The sequence below is a fragment of the Gamsiella multidivaricata genome, assembly GCF_025024155.1.
Source record: "Gamsiella multidivaricata strain RSA 2152 chromosome Unknown BC939scaffold_74, whole genome shotgun sequence".
Taxonomy (NCBI): domain Eukaryota; kingdom Fungi; phylum Mortierellomycota; class Mortierellomycetes; order Mortierellales; family Mortierellaceae; genus Gamsiella; species Gamsiella multidivaricata.
The window spans coordinates 96,496-115,110 of record NW_026251782.1 but is presented as its reverse complement, the minus strand read 5'-3'; the positions used below and the strand labels follow the sequence as shown (position 1 = coordinate 115,110).

Here is an 18,615-nt window from a genome sequence, read left to right as displayed (position 1 = left end):
AAGCCGTCAAAAAACTTCGACTTTAAACTCATGACACCAGTTGTTTTTTTGAATACCTAACGAGTGCACGGTGGTTCTTGTGGATTAAAAGATTGAGATGACCATAGTCCATTGGCACACGCAGTCGGATTCTATGCACTGAGTGTCGTATGGAGGGGTTTCGATAAAATTGCGCCCAAGGCACAGGGTGACAAAGCCAAAGACAATAAAGCACTCGGTCGTTGGAAGCAGCTCTATCTACCTATTTCTTGTAGTGTGTAGTACAACCCGCGGTACACCATCGTCCAGATTGTCGTCAATTTAGGCCGGTCCCCCTAATAACTTCGCTACCATTTGACCACAAGTAGCAGTGACAGTCTTGCAGAGGCGATCGATTTCACTATATACTAGAGAAATGTCTATAGAAGCCAGTAACTGGTCTCAGTAAAAAATTGTGTAGTGGCAGATACAAGCAGTAAGACAGTATGGCTGAGATACAAGCAGTAAGACAGTATGGCTGATACACCACACCTCGAGTACACATCGTCGTGCTTTTTTAGGCTCAACAATGTCTTCACTCTGCTATAGTTGGCTATCGGCGGTAAGAAAGGTGAGTCGAGTGGTAAATGAGAGACCGAGTGGGACACCATGGCTACCAACCAGAATTACCCAGAGCCTTTGGTGATACACCATTGTTCTATCGTACCTGTGAAGGTGGGGTGTATCGTCTTCTGTGGCCATACACTCATACGAGTGCAGCTTGACTGCCATTGCTAGAACCATTCTACGCGATGGCCATGTTAGCAACCCTTCACCTGACGCCTCACAAGAGCCATGTAGAGAGGGAATCTTTTTTTTTTTTTTTTTTTTCAATTTATCTTTTTCTAGGAGGATACACCGTGTTATTGTATTTCACTAACATATCTAGGCCAAGAGGACCTTCTGACTACTAGAGCCTTCCGCAGGATGTGTGCCATTACGTCTAAAGACCCAACTCCACAAGGGGCGCCCTTGAACTTCATGGAGCGATTTTTTATCCAGAGGTTTTCTTTCTCGCTGGACGCGACGGAGAAAGCAGCCTCGGGCGGATGACTTAATCGCGAATAGCTAATACCCGTTCAAGCATGATCCATTCAGAGAACATGTAAGGGTGTCTTTTGAATAACAAGAAAGGATGCGTTCAAAATAGGACTCGTTCACAAGCATATACAAAGAGCAATAGACTCCTACCGATGATGAGTGGATTTGTTTTTTTAGTTCTTTTATTGTCCTTATTAATCTCAGTCAAGGCCATTACGCTCATATTCTTCGTCGCGATCCGCGTTCACGGAATCCCCATTTCGCTACCGATTTTGCTCCTGCAACTTGGGCGCAAACGCTTCGAACCCGAGACATGTCACATGATACATCATGGCGGGCTGTTCGCTATTTGTTTCTAAAGGTGTTTCGGTTCGGTCAAACAAACAGATGCATCAATCATCATCAACGCGCTGCTCAGGACAAGGAACACTTTAACTAAAACAACGACCACACCCGATATTTACTTCAGGCAGGACCATAAAAAAGACAAACCAAAAGAAAAAAAAGGAGTCGGCAGCAAACCCTCAACTTCATACATCACTCCCAATCTATTTTTACGGAGAAAAAAAAACGTCCAATGTCGTCCGTGGAAGAATCGCTTTTCATCTCGCAGTTTTTGGTCGCGTATGCTAGCCAGGCTACAAAGTACCCTGCCGACTTTATCTCGCCTGGTCTCGCCCCCAACTGGACTTCTAAGGTATATGGGATAGGAATAACAGAACAAGGCCAGGACCCTGGATATATAGAAGAAGGATGTGCGTTTAGCGGAGAAACACAATTGAGTGCCACTTTTTTCTTTTCTTTTTTTGTGTATGTGTGTGCTTTTTATCTGACCCCAACGCGCCCGCCCGACTCTTCAAACTGCCACGAATAGAGAGCTACCTTTGAAAGACCCGCCAAGCGCATCAAGGCTGGAGCTATCGAAGGAGGTAAAAAAAAAAAGACGCGCAAATTGTGTACACGTTGCATGGATGACAAGACGGAGGACAGTAACTAATTTAATCCGCTTACGCGTTCATCGTGGGGGGATTTGTCTCAATTTTAAATTCGATAGACATCCAGGTGACGATCAAGTCGCTTAAGTCTGGCCAATGGACAGTCGATGTCCCAGCCCAAGGCACTATTGCAGATCTTAAGAAGGCGTTGCAGGATAAGGCAGGAATCGATGTCGGGACTCAAAGACTGGTGCTCAAGGGCAAGGCTCTGGTGGACAACAAGAAATTGGAGGATTATGGTCTGATGTCAGGGTCGGTTATCCATTATTTCGCCAAGGCTGGAACTGCTGCTCCCGCATCTGCTGCTACATCTGAGGCGGCCAGTACCACCGCGCCTTCTGCTCAGGAACTAGAATCGGCAGGTACAGCAGGAGCGGCTGCGGTCGCAACATCGACAGCGTCGACCAGTGCGTCGGCGTCCAAGAAGCCCATTGTGACCTCCTATAGGGGCCTGTCAGAGGCGGGCACGGCGATTGCGAGGGAGAACGAGTTTTGGTACTGGCTGAATGATCAGTTGAAAGAGCGACTGGGGTCGAAAGAGGACGCGTCGTTGATGTTGAAGGGATTCTTGGGTCAGTACAGGGATCTGGTGGGCAATGCGAACACAAAGGATATTGAGAAGGAGATCAAGAAATGACTCTGACACGTCCAGGAGTACTCTGTCCATGGTACCGGAGAGATTCTAGGCTTCGAGGAACGTGGGCTGTATTGTGACAAAATAAAGCAGGTCGTTGAAGGACCCTGAACTCGGAAAAAGGATTACTCGATATCAGATTGGATAAGAGAGAGTATGGGCGTGCATCCAGGGTCCACCTTTAATGAACCCTGTTTTTCCATGGGCTGTTGTGTACAGTACGTTGTGTGTGCATGTACATCACGCATGGTTCGCGTTAATTTGGACACTCCATATCAAAAGGCCTATGCCAATTGCTGTGATCCTCGGGAACAGGAACAATGATGTTCACGAAAACAAACTTAAAAGGCAACAAAGAAAGAGCCAAATAAAACAAACAACACAACAACACGAGAGCTGACCCAATGACGCTCATTTTAGGAACAAAATTCCATCTCTGGAAAGACCAAAGACCACAAACGTCTCAAGGTGGATTCCATCTGTTCCCCCTATGTTTCTTAGAGTCTGCGCTCGTATCAACGGTAAATGAGGGTATGATGGGGATTGTTCATTTTCTTTTGAAGGAGAAAGAGGGCCCGAGTCGACTACAATTGCATTTGGGATTGCAATGCCATGTAATGTAATGTAATGCATCATCAAGTTAATATGATCGAAAGCAATGGGCTCGCAGAGTGCTAGAAAGGATACGGCTGCAGTATGAAGATAGGAGGTCTAGCAGTCGCGGAGCGACAATGGCGTCTGCCGGAGAGAAAGAGGAGCGATCGAGACGGAGGAGAGGGGATTTTCTGTTTCACGCTTCCAATGAAGCACACCTACACGATCAGATGCCGAATGCCAAGAAATTGCTGAGCTGAGATGAGCATGGTTTACGGAAGGTTGGCATCCAGATGGGGTACAGGAACTGAGAGCTATTCCAGGGAAAGAAAGACGAAAGAATGCAAAAGTGCCAAGGTGTAAAGTGGAACAATGGATAGCGTAGACAGAACTTTGTTCTGTTGATGTTGGAAGCTGTTTGACAAGTTTGGGTTTGTGTCCCCAAACAATTTCTGGAGAAGGAGAGGCGGAGAGAAATGACGGGCCAGGGTCAGAAGAGCATGCTCCAGCTGGACTTTATTGGATTGATTTGGATTTGAAGAAATTAATTGAAATGAAGGTGTCGAGGTGTACCTGCCGGTTGGGCTGTAGTCCAGATGTGCAGGGTGCAGCGCACTGTAATACGGATCTACACCCACACATCCAGCTTCTCAGCTCTTATCATAGTCGTATGTACCCATGGCTCATGGTATGTCTAGGTAAACCATGTACCTTTTTTTTAATTCTCCTTGTACGCGTATAGACCGATGGACCACTAGGCCTTGTTGCAGTAAAGCCCCTGTCCTATTTTTCCAGGTTTCTTGGGCGTACAACGACATCTGCGCATCTGACAATGACAATGTCCTCCGTGCCAAAAATACCGTTGACTGATCTGGACTGGACTGGACTGGACTGGCAGACGTCCAATGATGACGATGGATAAGCGAATGAGCAGACAGACGGTTTAGAATGAAGGAGGTGCACATGGCGTATACATAGCTTTAAAGAAGACGGCGGCGAAAAAAAAAGGACAAAAAAAAAAAAGGAAAAAGCGCGGTTTCGGGGAATGGTCCAAATGCTAAAATACCTCTTCATATATATCCCTTCTATCCCCCCCTCGTAATCTCTTTGTCTTCTTCACTCTTTCTTCTCGCTTGCAATCCGCACACACTTTCTTCTCTGTCTTTGCTCATCTCCTTCTCTCATCATCCCTTTTCCTCATCGCTCTCCCTCATCTCATCCCTCATCTCATCCCTCATCTCATCCCTCATCCCATCCCCCGCCCCCCTTCCTTCCTTTTGCATCCTGTCCTCTGTTCTCTCATCGCTTCTTCGCGCACTCGTTCTCCTCCTTGTCCCTCGTCTTCTTGTCCTCTGTCTCAACAATTTGCCACCACTGTATATTCCCTTGACAAGAACCCGCTATCACAAGCCCCACGGTTAGTATACCTTTCTACCCCTCAACTCGACTTGGAAACCCAATCCCTGCTCCCGTCTGGGTAATACTTCACCCATTCATCTCCTTTTTTGTACCCGTCCTTATCGTTTTTAAGGTGGTTCATCCACTGCTCTGTTTTATTCATTTTTTTTTGTTGCATGGTAACACCTTGTTCTCAAGAAACACCTCTTTCCTTCTCTCTCATCATCCTATTCTTTCTCAAATGATAAAGTGCCCATAAAAAACCTCCACTCAGACATTCCCACACTCGCAGTACCACCACACTGCACTTTCAGATCCTCTTTGATCGCTGGATTAATATAACCTCTTCGCCTCTGTTTCCTGTCAATTTAAACTCGACATTATCAGTTTCATAAAACACATATTGCGCGACCCGACCATCACCGCCATCATCAGCACCATGTCCAAAGACGAGCACAAAGAACGACAGAGGGTCACAAAAGGTACTTTTTTATTTTCTAAAAATGAACAATCCCCGCAATTGTCGTCTGATAACCCATGCCATCTGCATGGTGTGTCATGATCTATAACGCAACGTCCACTAACCTCTCCCCTTTTTCCATTTGCTGCTCTTTCTGGTTTCTCAGCCTGCGACAACTGTAGAAAGTAAGTTCTTTTGTTCTCGATCTGAACAAACGACCCTCTTCGCTATGGGTGTACAGTACTGTACATCGATGTGTGGCGTTGACCATCTTTTGCAATGGGGCTTTTATAGTCCACGCTACGGCGCACTTGTGCTTAATAATTTGCTCAGCAGTGCTCTCTGCGGAAGGACTATCCTTCGATCGGACGTCTAATGCCCTCATTATCTCATCTCGCCGCTTCTTTTTGGTTTCGTCCATTAGGAAAAAAATCAAATGCGGTATGTGTCCCCGCCATCTCGTCTCTGCTGCAGCAATAATGCACCGTGTCCAGATGGGCTGACTGGTCGCTTGATCTCTTGACCACTTTAGATGCCAAACCAGAGGTCTGCACCAGCTGCGAGCTCCTTCAGATCCCATGTAGGTATCCTCATGGCCATGTACACTTGTATGGATAGTGGAATGCTCAGCAATATTCCCTAACATAACGTCCTTTTATTGTGCTTTACGTCTCATAGGCCAGTACTTGGACCCCACAAAGAAGAGAGGACCGCCCAAGGGCGCAGGACGTATGGTTCAGATCGTGTCTTAGCGTTGTGCGTTGCCAATTGATGATCGATCCATGCTAATGTCTTTTAAACTTGAATATGAAAATAACAGGCTACACCAATGCCAATACCAATACCGATACACTCGAGGATCGTTTGCATCGCATGGAAGCCATTGTCGGCGGAATAGTCGATGATGAATCAAAGGATGGCTCCGACATCGATAAAGGATCTCACGCTTCTGGAAGTGCGACCTCCTCAACTACATCCACCAAGCCAAGGCGGCGGAAATCAACCAAGAGTAACATAAAGCCGACGTCCATAAAGGCAACAGACCAAGAGTTGCAGCAGCAGAAGCAGCAACAAACTCGACAAATCAAGCCAGAGCTTCAACATAACCCTCCCTTACTTCAAGACTTCGCTCTTGATCAACAGCTCCAACAACAGCAACACCAGCTAGTCGAAGAGTCATTCCAGGCTCAGCAGCAGCTACAACATCAATTTATGCAACCACATCACCAACTTTCATTTCAGAACCATCTACTTGACAGGCAGCAGGACTCGAGTCAAAGTCCAGATAGCGGGTCCATCACACCCATGGACGATATACAGCACGTTGTGGACCCTCACCTTATCACTTCTCTTCATCAAGACTTGTTGAAGGAGAACCCATTCCAGTCATTTAACTCGCCCTCACCTATCCTCGGCTCAGAACATTCTCAAGGCGATCACGCTGAACGATCACCCGGGGTGGACATCCTGCCTCAGCTGGGCTTGAATACGCCACCATTACACGATCTCGATGCATTGGAGGAGGATATGGGGCATTTGACGTTGGACCACAAGGGGCACGAGCGTTATGTCGGCAAGTCCTCACCAATGTTCTACAATCGCCGCCATTGGGGTGGCTATGCTATACGGGAACGCGAGCAACCCGCAGCACGCAAATTTGTCGAAAACCCTGATTTACCGTCTCCAGGGCTGATGACCAGGCTACTCAACTTACACTTTGCGTATGTCCATCCGTTTGCACCAGTCTTTGTCTGGTCAAAGTTCTTGAAGCGACTTCAGAACCGGGACTACTCTCCCTCGTTTCTATTTCTGCTCAACGCGATGTTTGCTCTTGCTTCTCGATATTCGGACGATCTTTCGTTGAGGATAGACCCAACGAAGCCAGAAACGGTGGGCATTCGATTCGTGGACAAGGCAAAGGAGATTCTAGACACGATTTACGATGCACCCGATATGTACTGCGTCGGCGGGTTGGTGTTGCTGTCTTATCAACAGATGGGAACTGGAGGCGGGTATCGTGCTTGGATGTTCATTGGCCTCGCTATTCGTATGGCACAGCATTTGGGACTGAACCGCGATTGCATGAAGTTGAATCCACACATGCCTGTTCTGGACCGAGAAGAACGCAACCGAATTTGGTGGACCTGCTTTGTCGCAGACCGCCTCGTTTCTGCATCCTTCGGTCGTCCGCAGGTAATTTTTTTTTTTTTTCGTTTAGGGCTAATGCACTTTTCGTATCATTTACAAAGCAACAATCGACTGACCTTTTGCATTGATATTTATAGGGCATTAACGAGCACGATGTGGATGCTACATATCCTGAAGGCATTGACGATGAAAATACACTGTTGGAATACCGCCTGGAAAAGTCGGCACCAGTGATAACAGGGCCTTCACCGCACTCGGAAAAAAACTTTGTCTACATGGCCTCGCTAACCAGGATCATGGGTAGGGTCATGGTCAGCCTGTACAGTCCCTTGTCAAGGGCCTCATTACAGTCTGGTTCATCCATGGTCAACCCTACACCGCTGGAACAACTGGACAAGGAGCTGACGGACTGGCTTCTGACACTGCCGCCTTACCTGCAGTTTCGATCGGTTCAGCAGGAATCCGGGACATTCGTATGCACCCTGCATATGACGTTTTATGCGACGTTGATTCTTCTGCACCGACCTTACAGTCATCAGTCGCCGTACAACACCAACGAATGGTCGATTTCGCTTTCGATCTGCACCTCTGCAGCGAACAATACGATTGAAATGGCGAGTAACCTGATGAGAACAACGGATGATCTGCGGGATGTTCCTCGGCTGAAGTGTCTTTTGCACAGTGCGGTATTTATCTTTTTTACGGCCGGAATTGTCCACATCACGAATTGTACAAGCATGGATCCTGTTTTGGCGGCATCGGCGAAGCTGCGGACTGTGGAGACGCTCAGGTGTCTGTCGATGATTGAGGGTGTGTGGCTCAGCGGCAAATGGTGCGGGGACAATATCAGGAATTTGCTCAAATCGCGCAACATCGAATTGCCTTGCTCCTCTGAAGGTAACCTTTTAGTCTCCGTATATGTTATCGTGGATTACGAAAAATGTTTTGAAATGTTCGTATTTACTAATCGAAATAACGTATCCGCATCTTCTTTGCATAGTAGGATATAAATACACACCTCGCAATGGAGCGGATCCAGCTCCGGCATTAAATGGGACCAACCTGGCTCAATGGGACACTCCCCCTGCAGTGCTGACGATCCCGAAGGAACAATCGTTCGCGTTTGACGTGAATCAGATCATGGGATACTATCAGGCGCCAGGGATCCGGCACGCAGAACCCATGGGCCGTAATTCGAGACATTTCTCTCCAACGCCTTATTTCAGCCCAGGATCTCCACATCATAATCATAACCATAATCAGGTTCGGCCGCACCCGGGGTTGACACAAGGACATGGACCTCTCCCGCGACGACCGAGACAGACCAAGAATACGTCGCCTTCACCTAGTACGGCAATACCGCCCTCAGGAATTGCAGTACAACTGCCAAGTCATCCGGCCATGGAGCCTGCGTATTCTGGATCGTCGTCCGAGGCGATTGTAGCGGCGGCAGCGGCGGCGGGGTCTGTTTTCTCGGGGTCGCCAGTAGCGGAGACGGCCGACCCAACTACGTTTTATACGACAGCACCGTTGATGGATCCGTTTGCGGCACGTGGGACAGCAACAGTGTCGGTCGTGAATGGACTTTCGGCGCAGACGGCTGCTTCTACTGCTGCGGATACGTCGGGTCCATTGAGCATCTATCGGAACCCGTTCTCGTCAGCGGTTTGGAACCTTCCGACGTCGATCGATAATGACGAATGGATGCTGTATATGCAAAACAATAAGGATGGCGCGACCAGCAGCAGCGGCAGTATTAATGACAATGGCAACAGTGGCAGCAACAAGGGTCAGAATCAGAATGGTGGGAACAGCAGCAATATCAGTAACAGCGGCGGTGGAAATGGTAGTAGTGGTATCAAGGCAATGTCGTCGGATCAGGTGTCACCTACGTTGCTGGACAACAATAGTGTGAACTTGCAGAACGGTCTGACGGGCGTGAGCGCGAACACGGCGATCGGGAACCGGATGCATCTTCATCCGCATCCGCTGGCGCAGAGTCTGACGCGGAGTGAACTTTTGGGTGGGACAGGAAGTGAAAGGAGCGTCCATGGTAATGGCGCAGATGCGACGAACGCGATACAACAACAAAAACAGCAACAGCTGGGACCTGGAATGGCGACGCCGAATGGGGCGTTGATTGGAGGAGAGGGGTACTCGCCGCAGGACGCGTCACCTACACTGCAGCACCAGCATCAGCACCAGCACCAACACCAACACCAGCACCAGCATCAGCATCAGCATCAGCGCCAGCACCAGCAACAGCAACAGCAACAGCAACAGCAACAGCAACAGCAACAGCAACAGCAACAGCAACAGCAACAGCAACATCAGCAGCAGGTTCATCAACAGCTGCAGAGGCAACCGCTCGTGCCGTCGCAGAATGGGCCTACGGACTTTACGTATTTTATGAATAACTCGCAGACAGCGGTTTCTTCGCAGCCTTGGGATACGTAAGCCGTGTCACAGCGCAAACCACCACCACTACTACTATTCTTGTATACTAGCTTTGTATATTCATTATCATTATTTTTTGCATTCACAAAAAGATATAACCTCGGGAACAATCCCTTGCGCGAACCAAAAAAACGAAGCCAATAGATTTGCTATGCTAAAATCCTAGTTTTATTGATGCCTACACAGTTTACACTCGAAAGAAAGAAAGAAAGAAAGAAAGAAAGAAAAGCGTCCCCAAAAGAAGGAAAGCTAGAGAAGTTAAACAAACGATTCATTACTTGGAATCAATTCCTTTTTGAACTACCCGCTGCGGTCTCACCGGTCGTAATAGCAGTGTCAGCAGCAGTAGAATTAGTAGGCGACGAGGACTCGTATGGGTTGTAGAGCTCTGTGGATTTGGGCGGTCGACGATCAACGTCGTACACTATCTGGAGCCCTTCTTCGCGCCCTGTCATGGCAGCCACGCGCATTCGCCATGATTGTCGTTTCAAAGTCGTAGGATCCTGCGTCGGCGTCGGCGTCGACGTCGGCATCTGGGCGGTTGATTCCTGTGATGGAACGCCAGATGCTGCCCCTGCCTGCTGGTGATGGTAGTGATACTGATGCTGTGTTGCCGCAGAAGGCCTGGACCTCGCCTGATGCTGATGCTGATGCTGATGATGATGATGATGTTGATGTTGATACCGGCTCTGATTCGTATGCGGATGATGCACATGGGGACGCTGAGGATGCTGAGGATGTTGGTGAGGCGGTCGAGGCGGCAGCTGCGGGACAGAAATCCCCTGACGATAGGGTCGGTACCCATTCGAAGACGGGTATGGCCGCACAGCAACTTGGAAGAGTCTCGGCGGCACCGGTCTTCCGTCGCCTTCTTGTTCTCCATCCCTGTGGGGCTCCCTGTGGGGCTCCCTGTGATGGTGAGATTGGGGCTCTTGGACGTCTTCGTGGGGACGATAGTGATGGTGACGCTGTATCCGGGTTTGGTCCGCGTGATGGTGGCGGTGATGGTGTTGGAGGAATTCACAACATCGGGGCGGCGACGGAGACGGAGACGGAGACAGAGATGGAGGAGGTGAGGGCGGGTCCTGTATCGTTATCCTCCTTGAAGCTGGAGGAGTAAGAAAGTCGTGGGAAGATACAGTCGCATGCGTTTGCGAGAGCGTACGTTCGTTCCTCGACGCGAGTTGTGGCTGCTGGCCTGTACAGAAGGAAGGAACAGAAGATGTATGTGGACCATGATGGGACCCGGTCCCCAAAGACTGGTGGACCTGTGGACCATGAGCACGTCTCGACATTTCACCTCCAGCTCCAGCTCCAGCTCCTGTTCCTACCCCTCTCCCTTGCTGCTGTTGGTGCTGCTGGCACTGGTACTGATGAGGATGAGGATAATGTGGATACTGTGGCTGACCCGAATACCCCGTTGAATGATACCCGCCTCTCATTTCTGGAGCGTGCGGGTGGCTATAGTTGCGGCCACTGTGTCCATACCCATCATGCGAGCAGGGGCAGTAGTATCCATAACTCTCCACATGCTGACATGCGCAATATCGTGAGGCGTGGTGATAATGAGATGAAGTCGACGACGACGACGAAGAAGATGATGATGAAGATGCGTCGAATCGTGTATTCCCTGGATGCCAGAGTCCTTGGTACTCGTTGTGGTAATGTACGTATTGGTGCTGGGGCTGGGGCTGGGGCTGGGGCTGGTGGTAATGTCCTGGATGGCGCGAACTGTTGCCCATACTGGCGGTGGGGCAGAGAGCAGATGGATTGGCATCGCATCTTCCATTGCATTGCGGATAGACGTGTCTAACTCCCGCTGGTCCTGGGTGCCCTGTTTGGTGATGATTATGCTGATGTCGGTCAAAATAGTCGTATCCAGGAGTCGAGCGACCTGTCGATGATGCTCCTGGACTATGGAATCCATCACTGCCGCCAATGCCGCTTCCCATAGACAAGGCAGATTCCGATCGTGCGCTGATATCTGTCACAGCAGTTCCCGAAGACGATGAAGCCGTCGAACTCGTGCTCGGTCGTCTTACTAACCCACCTCCACCCTCGTTCTGTTGCTGATACTGTGCTCCCATACCTGGGCTTGGTCGCGACACCATTGACTCTGCTTTTGAGCGCTGATTGTCCTGCACGGTCTCCGCTGCTGCCTCGGATGGATCATCCATTGACACGGGCGATGATGTTGCCTTGCAGGGTTTCATCTCTTCCTGACATCCCACTATGGATCCCTTGCTGTGTACGTTGCGCTCGCAAAAGATGCGGGCCCTGGCTTCCGCATAAGCCTTTTCGCGTTCCTCAATCGAGGCGGGCCGTCGATGGGTGGTCGCGCTGTTGTTATTGTTGCCATATCGGGTTTCGCATGCACTGACGGGACGTGGTGGACATCGTTTGAGGACCTTCATTGGCTTGACTAACGGTTCATTGACTTTTTCCTCTTCCTCTTCCTCTTCCTCCTCGACTAAATCGCAGAATCGCAGTGCGGGACTAAAATCATTCCACACGCGACGGGGTAAAAAAGAAAAAAAAAAAAAAAAAGAGAGAGGAATGATTACTTTTGAATCCTTGGGTAAGATGTTGCAGACCGTCTAGAAAAAAGACAAAAAAAAAGGGAAGGAGGCAGGAAGACTTACACGGCCGAGTGCTCAGTCTTGGACAAGGTAATTCTCTTCTGCGACGGATCGACCTTCCTCGCCAACTGGAAATAAATGGCCGAGCGATGGATCATCATCCTATAATAGGAGTTCAGCCATGGAAACTCTAGCTGTTCCTGGCTATCATTATGCAAAAAAAAAAAAAAAAAAAATCAAAGTTAGCCGCTCCTATCGTATTCTTGACAGAGTTGAGTCAACAGGAATCATTCATTATCTGCTCAACTGTTTTCCGCTCCTCATGAACGGAAATGTCTTCCTTAGGAGTCATACCTTGTGTTCTCGATAAAACTACACAATTCTCGGTCGAGTTTCAACAGAAACAGCCGGTCCTGACGTTTCTTAAGAGCCCTCAACAAGAACTCATCCAGCATCCCCGCCAGCCCTAGCGTCGACGCCGATGTCGATGCCAATGCATCCGTGTCCATCTCGACATGACACGCGTCAAAATAACACCCTGTCATTTTCGCCGTCGTTGTCGTTGTTAGCTCCTCCTTGTTCTTATTCGATCCACAGATCTTCATCGCCGCTAACGTCCCCGTCAAACAACCATCCACCGATACGATCAACGTATCATTATCATTATCACCATCGCCACTCTTATTCTCACCCTCGTCCTCGTGGACTTTGCCAGGAACACCGATGCGCTTGGACAGTTTTGACCCCACACCAGAAGACTCCTTATCCTGAATAGGATCCTGTACACACAAGAACCCATGCTGCACTCGCGACAATGTCGACGATGGGACAGCAGGGGTATCCTGTTCCTTTTCTTGCTGGCAGTGTAGTCCCTCGGCACTTTTGTCCTTGTCGGGCTAATTTGGCGACAAGACGAGACGGAGTGTAGGGACGAGGGGTAGGGTAGGGGGGAGGGGGGAGGCGATCAGAAAAAAAAAAATGGCGCCAAAGCACAAACCCATCCTTCGTTTCCCCTCCCTTTGTCGGTGTCATGGTTCCTGAATCTGAATCAGACAGATAGAACAGACGGATAGACAGGTAAGGTGGACAAGACGGATGGGTGGACGGTGGTGGCAAAAACGAAGCGTTCTTCAAGTACCTGGTCCTGTGGTTCGATCGAGAGACTGGTATTGGACATGCCGGAGGAAAAAGAATAATAACGATATGAAAAAAGACAAGGAAAAGGAAAAGGAAAAGGAAAGAGAGAGGAAAGATAAGAGATGGCGAACAACTTAACCTTTTGGGCGTAGTTTCTTGAAAGAATACAAATAAAAAAAGGGTCTGATCGGGGATCAATTGACACCTTAAACAACAAGGAGATGGGACGTGGGATGGGATAGGTGATGGGAGAGTGTATGCACACGAGTTACTGTGGGCTAGCAGTCAAGCCTTGCAGGCGATAAAGAGAGCAGCAAGAATGGGTGGAGGGTGTGACAATAACAAGCCCACAGCAAGAAATAGCCTGACTGGAGTCGAGGGAGGAAGAGTGAAAGAAGAGGAAGGCGAGGTTCGGAATGAAAGCGAATTTACCCACCGGCGAACGAACTACGCATAGAAGAATAGGACGAAAGAGGAAGAGGAAGAGTCGAAGGGAGGAGGGAATGGAATGAGCGAAGGAAGTGGATGTGCGTCTACATGCAAGCTGATGCTTAAAGGAAAGGGTTCTAGTGGTAGAAAGGGACTAGACTAAAGGGAGGAGTGTGAGGCGAGACCGAGACCGAGACCAACAAGGTTAGGACTGAATTGGGGTATGTGGGGAAGGGGACGCACTATGTTGCGATGAGATTTGATCTCCACTTGTAGAAAAGTGTATTGCAGACTAGACTGCAGCTAGAAAAACCAATTAGGCACTGCCAAATATGTTATACCAAGGGGAGTGTAAAGATGAGTTAGCAGTAGGGGTAGGAAAACATACAGAAAGAGCAGCCACGACTGATGTGCATACTTCGAATATGTGGAAATACAGTTTGGATGCTCAAGTCCGAACACAAAGGAACAAAGAGGCAATTGAACAATGAGAAGAAAAAAGGCAATTGAGGCAGAAGACAAGAACAGGATAAAGACGAAAAAGAAAAAGGAAGCTCTTTTTAAGGCCAAGGCACGGCTGCCAAGAGCTGTTGCGCGTGAGCAGGCGCTAGATTGGAAGAACAGGATCGAAGAACGAAGAACATCCTCTAACCCTTTCCTAGACTAGCCTCGATGAACCAGAAAGAACAACGCAAGGAAGAAACCCAATGGGATGGGCCCAACGCAACGCGCAGCCAGCCAGCTAGGGGTGGGCGTTCATGAGTTCATTCATCGGCTCATTTTGCGAAGAAAAAGACGCGACCTGTATTTTATACTTTTTTTTTCCTTCCATCGGGTTCCATTTTCGCGCTCGGTGCCTCTACTCATTCATTGACGCATCATTTTTTTCCTTTACTCCAGACCAGTTGTTGCGCTCTTTATTTTTATTTGTTCCTAAGGCTCTCTACACAATCTCTTCCTCTCGTGTCTTTTGTTTTTTATCTTGCGCCAACAAAAGAGAGTTCGTCCGCCATGCCATGTGCGCGTGCATGGCGTAGCGTTCCATCATAGTTTTTTTTTTTTTTTTTTTTTTTTTTTTTTTTTTTCCTACGGTTTCATGGTTTCATGGATCATCCTGAGCGCGGGTGGTTTTCTTGCGAATTCAATTGGTTCGCCACAGACGCGTCTTTCTATGGTGCCTATAACGTAAGCACACTCCCACGAGCGCTGCGTGTCATTTTCTTTTGTTTTATTCAAACACAGACATTGGAAGCACAGCAAAAAAAAAAAAAAACGAAAACAAGAGGAGCAAAGTACAAAAAAAAAAAAAAAGCAATAACAACAAATAACAAGCAAGAGAAAAGAGGAATAATAATAAAAAGCGACAACGAACAAAGAAAGGATACAAAGGCGAGGTTGGTCCTGTGGCGCAGAAAGCACACTTCCTGCCCATATTCCGTTTGTTTTTCCCGGTTTTGTGGTGAAAAAAAAAAAAAAGATGATTGGATAATTGAATTAAAGTGTACACAGAATATGTAAATAGGTTGAAAGAAAATGCGATTCGTTTTTTGAGGAGAGATGGTTTGATCCTGGTGCGTCATTTTTTTTTTTTTTTTTCCTTTTCTTCTCAATGATCAACATTTCTCGGCATGGATAAGAGAAAAGACAGATCGTGAATCCATTGGCAGGCTGGCTACGGTGGGCTGAAATGGAAGACCCTCTAAAATCCCATGGGATGGTGATGATGCAATTGTCCTTGCGAGTGATGGTGTGAATGTTGGTTTGGGTGCGCATGTGGGTGAGGAAGCTGGTGCGGTTGATGGTGCGACATCGGGTGATGCATCGCTGCCATAGGGTGGGGCTGCTGCATATTCGCCAACATGGGATCGCAGAGCTGGAATTGGTTGTGGTTCTGTTGCTGGTTCTGGTGTTGGTGGAACGCCGCTGCTGCCTGCTTTGCGGCCTCTTCCTCCGCCTTCTTCTGACGTCTCCACGCCTTTCGAAGCTCCTTGAATTCTGTTGTCGTTGTTGTTTTTTCGTAGCAAAAATTCAGGTCAGTTTCGATTCATTACGATGCAGTCAAATATCCTAGGAAATTCGTCATCAAAGATTCATACCAGACGGGTGTCGCTTAGGTCCATGCTTCTGCATGTTTACATGCGCGTTCAAATGGTTGAGAGTTCCATACGCCTTCTCACATTCTCCCCAGTTGCAGACATAAAGTCGCTCGATCTCATCGAATCGTCGGCGGGGTCGCTTTTTTGTGTTTACGCCTGACAACGGTACGAACGAATAGGTCTTGCTCCCGTTTTGTCCATTCTCGCCTTCAGGAAGCCATGCCGATCCTATTGTATGCTGCGGCTGGTGATGTTGATGTGGCGATCCATATGTGTGTTGGTTCGGGACCATGGGTTGCGCGTAAGGCGAGCTGTTGGGTGAGGACATTTGTGAGGGATGATGCGCCATCGATGGAGCATGTGTGTGCTGAAGGGTCATGCCATCCATGTACCCTACCAGTGGAGAGGACCGCACCATGCTATGGACCGGGACCGGGTTAATACCAATCATGCTGCCCTGTGGGATTGGACTCCCCATCAGTGGACTTGAGCCAGAGTTCTCGGGACTAGTGAGCCCGTTCATCATTAGGCTGGAGCTGGTGTCGATTGATGGCACGAATGGGTATGTAACACGGCGGCCGTATGTTTGGTTGACGCTCATGTCATGGCTCTGTGCCATCATCGTTTGAGGAGGTGATCCGTGGCGGATAATATTGCTGGTTTGCATCCGTGAGGGGTCGTCAAGAAACTGATTTGAGGACGTGTACAGGTTGACCGGAGGAGGAGCGTCCGTTGTTTGCTGCCTGTTTTTGAAAAAGAAAGAAAGAAAGAAAGAAAGAAAGAAGGAAGGAAGGAAAGAAAATGGACCGCGAGGGTTAGAAGACTTGCTGGGTTTCTGGACTAGTGCCAACTTAAGTAGTTCCCAAACACCTAGAGGCGCGGCGGGTTGGGGTCCCATCCAAAGACTCCACGGATAAGGTTAAGGCAATTCATAATGATAACAGCAGGACAAATACAGGCAGAGACTGGCAAGGTGACGTGCCTGAGCCAGAGTCCAGTAAGCAGCAGAGAAGCATTTGTAAGGTGGCACTAAGAAAATGGGGAGATCGTGCGAACGACATAAAATGAACATTCTTAGATCTCAGCCCTGAATGATTGATGGTGTCTCCTTTCCGATTGCTTAGGACATGTGCGTCATTGAAGGGGAGGGTGGCAGAGCTGACGAGACATGAGATAAGGCGAGATAGAGAGAAAATATAGGTTGAGAAAGGGGAGGGGGAAATGAAGGACGGAGGAGGGGCAAATTGGATGGTGTGGCAGATATGATACTATATCGATGTAAGACGCGTGGGCTGCAGGCAAAAGGAGACGACATGGATGAATGAATAAAAAAGAGCGAAGCAAAACAAAGCAATGCAAGGCTAGGCAAGTATACGGGGTAGCGCCAATTCTGACGTCCTAGAAAGTGTGGGGCAGGGGGCGGGGGAACAGGCAGGTCGCATGGCGTGGGGTAAATGAGGACAAAAGGTGCGCGCCAGCTTACATTGTAATTGTTTTGGAGGGCAGGGGGGCGGTTCTCGGTCTGGAAAATTATTCCGGCGCTCCGATTCCTGTGGGTACAAAAAAGCCAGAATACACTTCTGCGGTTAGCCAATGGTCTTTGCCCTTCACTCGCATAGGGCGGATGTCAGGACCGGGAGATGTCTTTTTGTCGTCTTAAATAACTGCTGAGTTATCGAGAGAATTGACGGGGTGGAAAAAAAGAGCTGTGTGAAAGTGTGGGGATGTTCTGTATAGAGCTGGAATCCCTGAAGAAGACAAGGGGAAGGAAAAAGAAAACAAAGAACTGGGAAAAGGGTGTGCGGGCCGATTCACATCCACTGTCTCTCTCTTTCTCTTTCGCTTTCTCTTTCTCTCTATCTCTCTATCTGCGCGTCTGCTTGTGTATCTATCGGCATCGCTGTCGTGGTGTTGTTCATACATCCTTGAACGTCATGTTCCCTTTCACGCCGACTAATGACGGCAGTAAACAGGGATTGTCGACACTGCCCTGTCTTTCTCAGTCGTCTCCTTTGTTTTCCTCGACAGCATGTCGATATGATTGAAGGATTCTGGATTGAACGATCATCGGGCATAATTGACGGCGAAAAAAAATATATATCCCCATGCACACATACAAGGCCATGGGTAGCGATATCCAACAGCTGTGCTACAGAATACACGATAGGATGCAGCTCCATCGCCCCGGATCTACCCTAGCGAATGCTACTGCTTCATGCTACCTTGATACTATGTAGATAGGACCATGAAGCTCCTCATGCCCGGTCCATTTCTGATAATCGGGAACAAATTAACAACATCGCCACCTCGATGTGATGTGATGAAACATACTCGGACGCAGGATGAAATGGTAGTAAAACGGTGAAAATAAGTGTTGATTGCCCAGGTAAGGCTCCATGCTGGCAGATAAGGTGGAAGAAATGTTTTCTTTGCTGAGACTAATACCTTTGTCGTTTGAAGTCAATGAAGACAAAAAAATAATCCGGAAATGACTTTGTAGAGTGATAGTAGAATGGCGGTAGAGTGATGGTAGAGTGAGTGGAGAATATGAAGAGTCGAGTATAGTTTGGATCGTGTAGTGCGGAAGAGCGAAGGGAAGCGTGGAAGAGTGAAGGCAAGTACGAAGTGT

General features: G+C 48.5%; 4 protein-coding genes across 4 annotated transcripts; 2 read left to right on the top strand and 2 right to left on the bottom strand.

Moving 5' to 3' along the window:
- Positions 1-2,115: 2,115 nt before the first annotated feature.
- BC939DRAFT_390003 (ubiquitin-related domain-containing protein) lies at positions 2,116-2,319 on the top strand (the record flags this gene model as incomplete). The annotated part of the gene is made up of 1 exon (XM_051551896.1): positions 2,116-2,319. A coding segment is annotated over one exon (204 nt), but the record flags the coding sequence as incomplete, so codon positions are not given.
- A 3,557-nt stretch (positions 2,320-5,876) lies between these two features.
- BC939DRAFT_292952 (fungal-specific transcription factor domain-containing protein) lies at positions 5,877-9,891 on the top strand. The gene is made up of 3 exons (XM_051551312.1): positions 5,877-7,333; positions 7,426-8,185; positions 8,292-9,891. The coding sequence occupies exons 1-3, from the start codon at positions 5,948-5,950 to the stop codon at positions 9,743-9,745; spliced, it is 3,600 nt and encodes a 1,199-aa protein (XP_051408466.1). The 5' UTR covers positions 5,877-5,947; the 3' UTR covers positions 9,746-9,891.
- A 43-nt stretch (positions 9,892-9,934) lies between these two features.
- BC939DRAFT_462935 (uncharacterized protein) lies at positions 9,935-13,679 on the bottom strand. The gene is made up of 4 exons (XM_051557183.1): positions 13,463-13,679; positions 12,679-13,220; positions 12,388-12,528; positions 9,935-12,241 (listed from the first exon to the last, which is right to left on the bottom strand). The coding sequence occupies exons 1-4, from the start codon at positions 13,499-13,501 to the stop codon at positions 10,030-10,032; spliced, it is 2,934 nt and encodes a 977-aa protein (XP_051408465.1). The 5' UTR covers positions 13,502-13,679; the 3' UTR covers positions 9,935-10,029.
- A 1,910-nt stretch (positions 13,680-15,589) lies between these two features.
- Positions 15,590-16,278, bottom strand: BC939DRAFT_401434 (uncharacterized protein; the record flags this gene model as incomplete). Its single annotated transcript, XM_051552608.1, has 2 exons — positions 15,590-15,885; positions 15,987-16,278. 2 exons carry the CDS (start codon positions 16,276-16,278, stop codon positions 15,590-15,592), a joined length of 588 nt encoding a protein of 195 aa, XP_051408464.1.
- Positions 16,279-18,615: the final 2,337 nt, after the last annotated feature.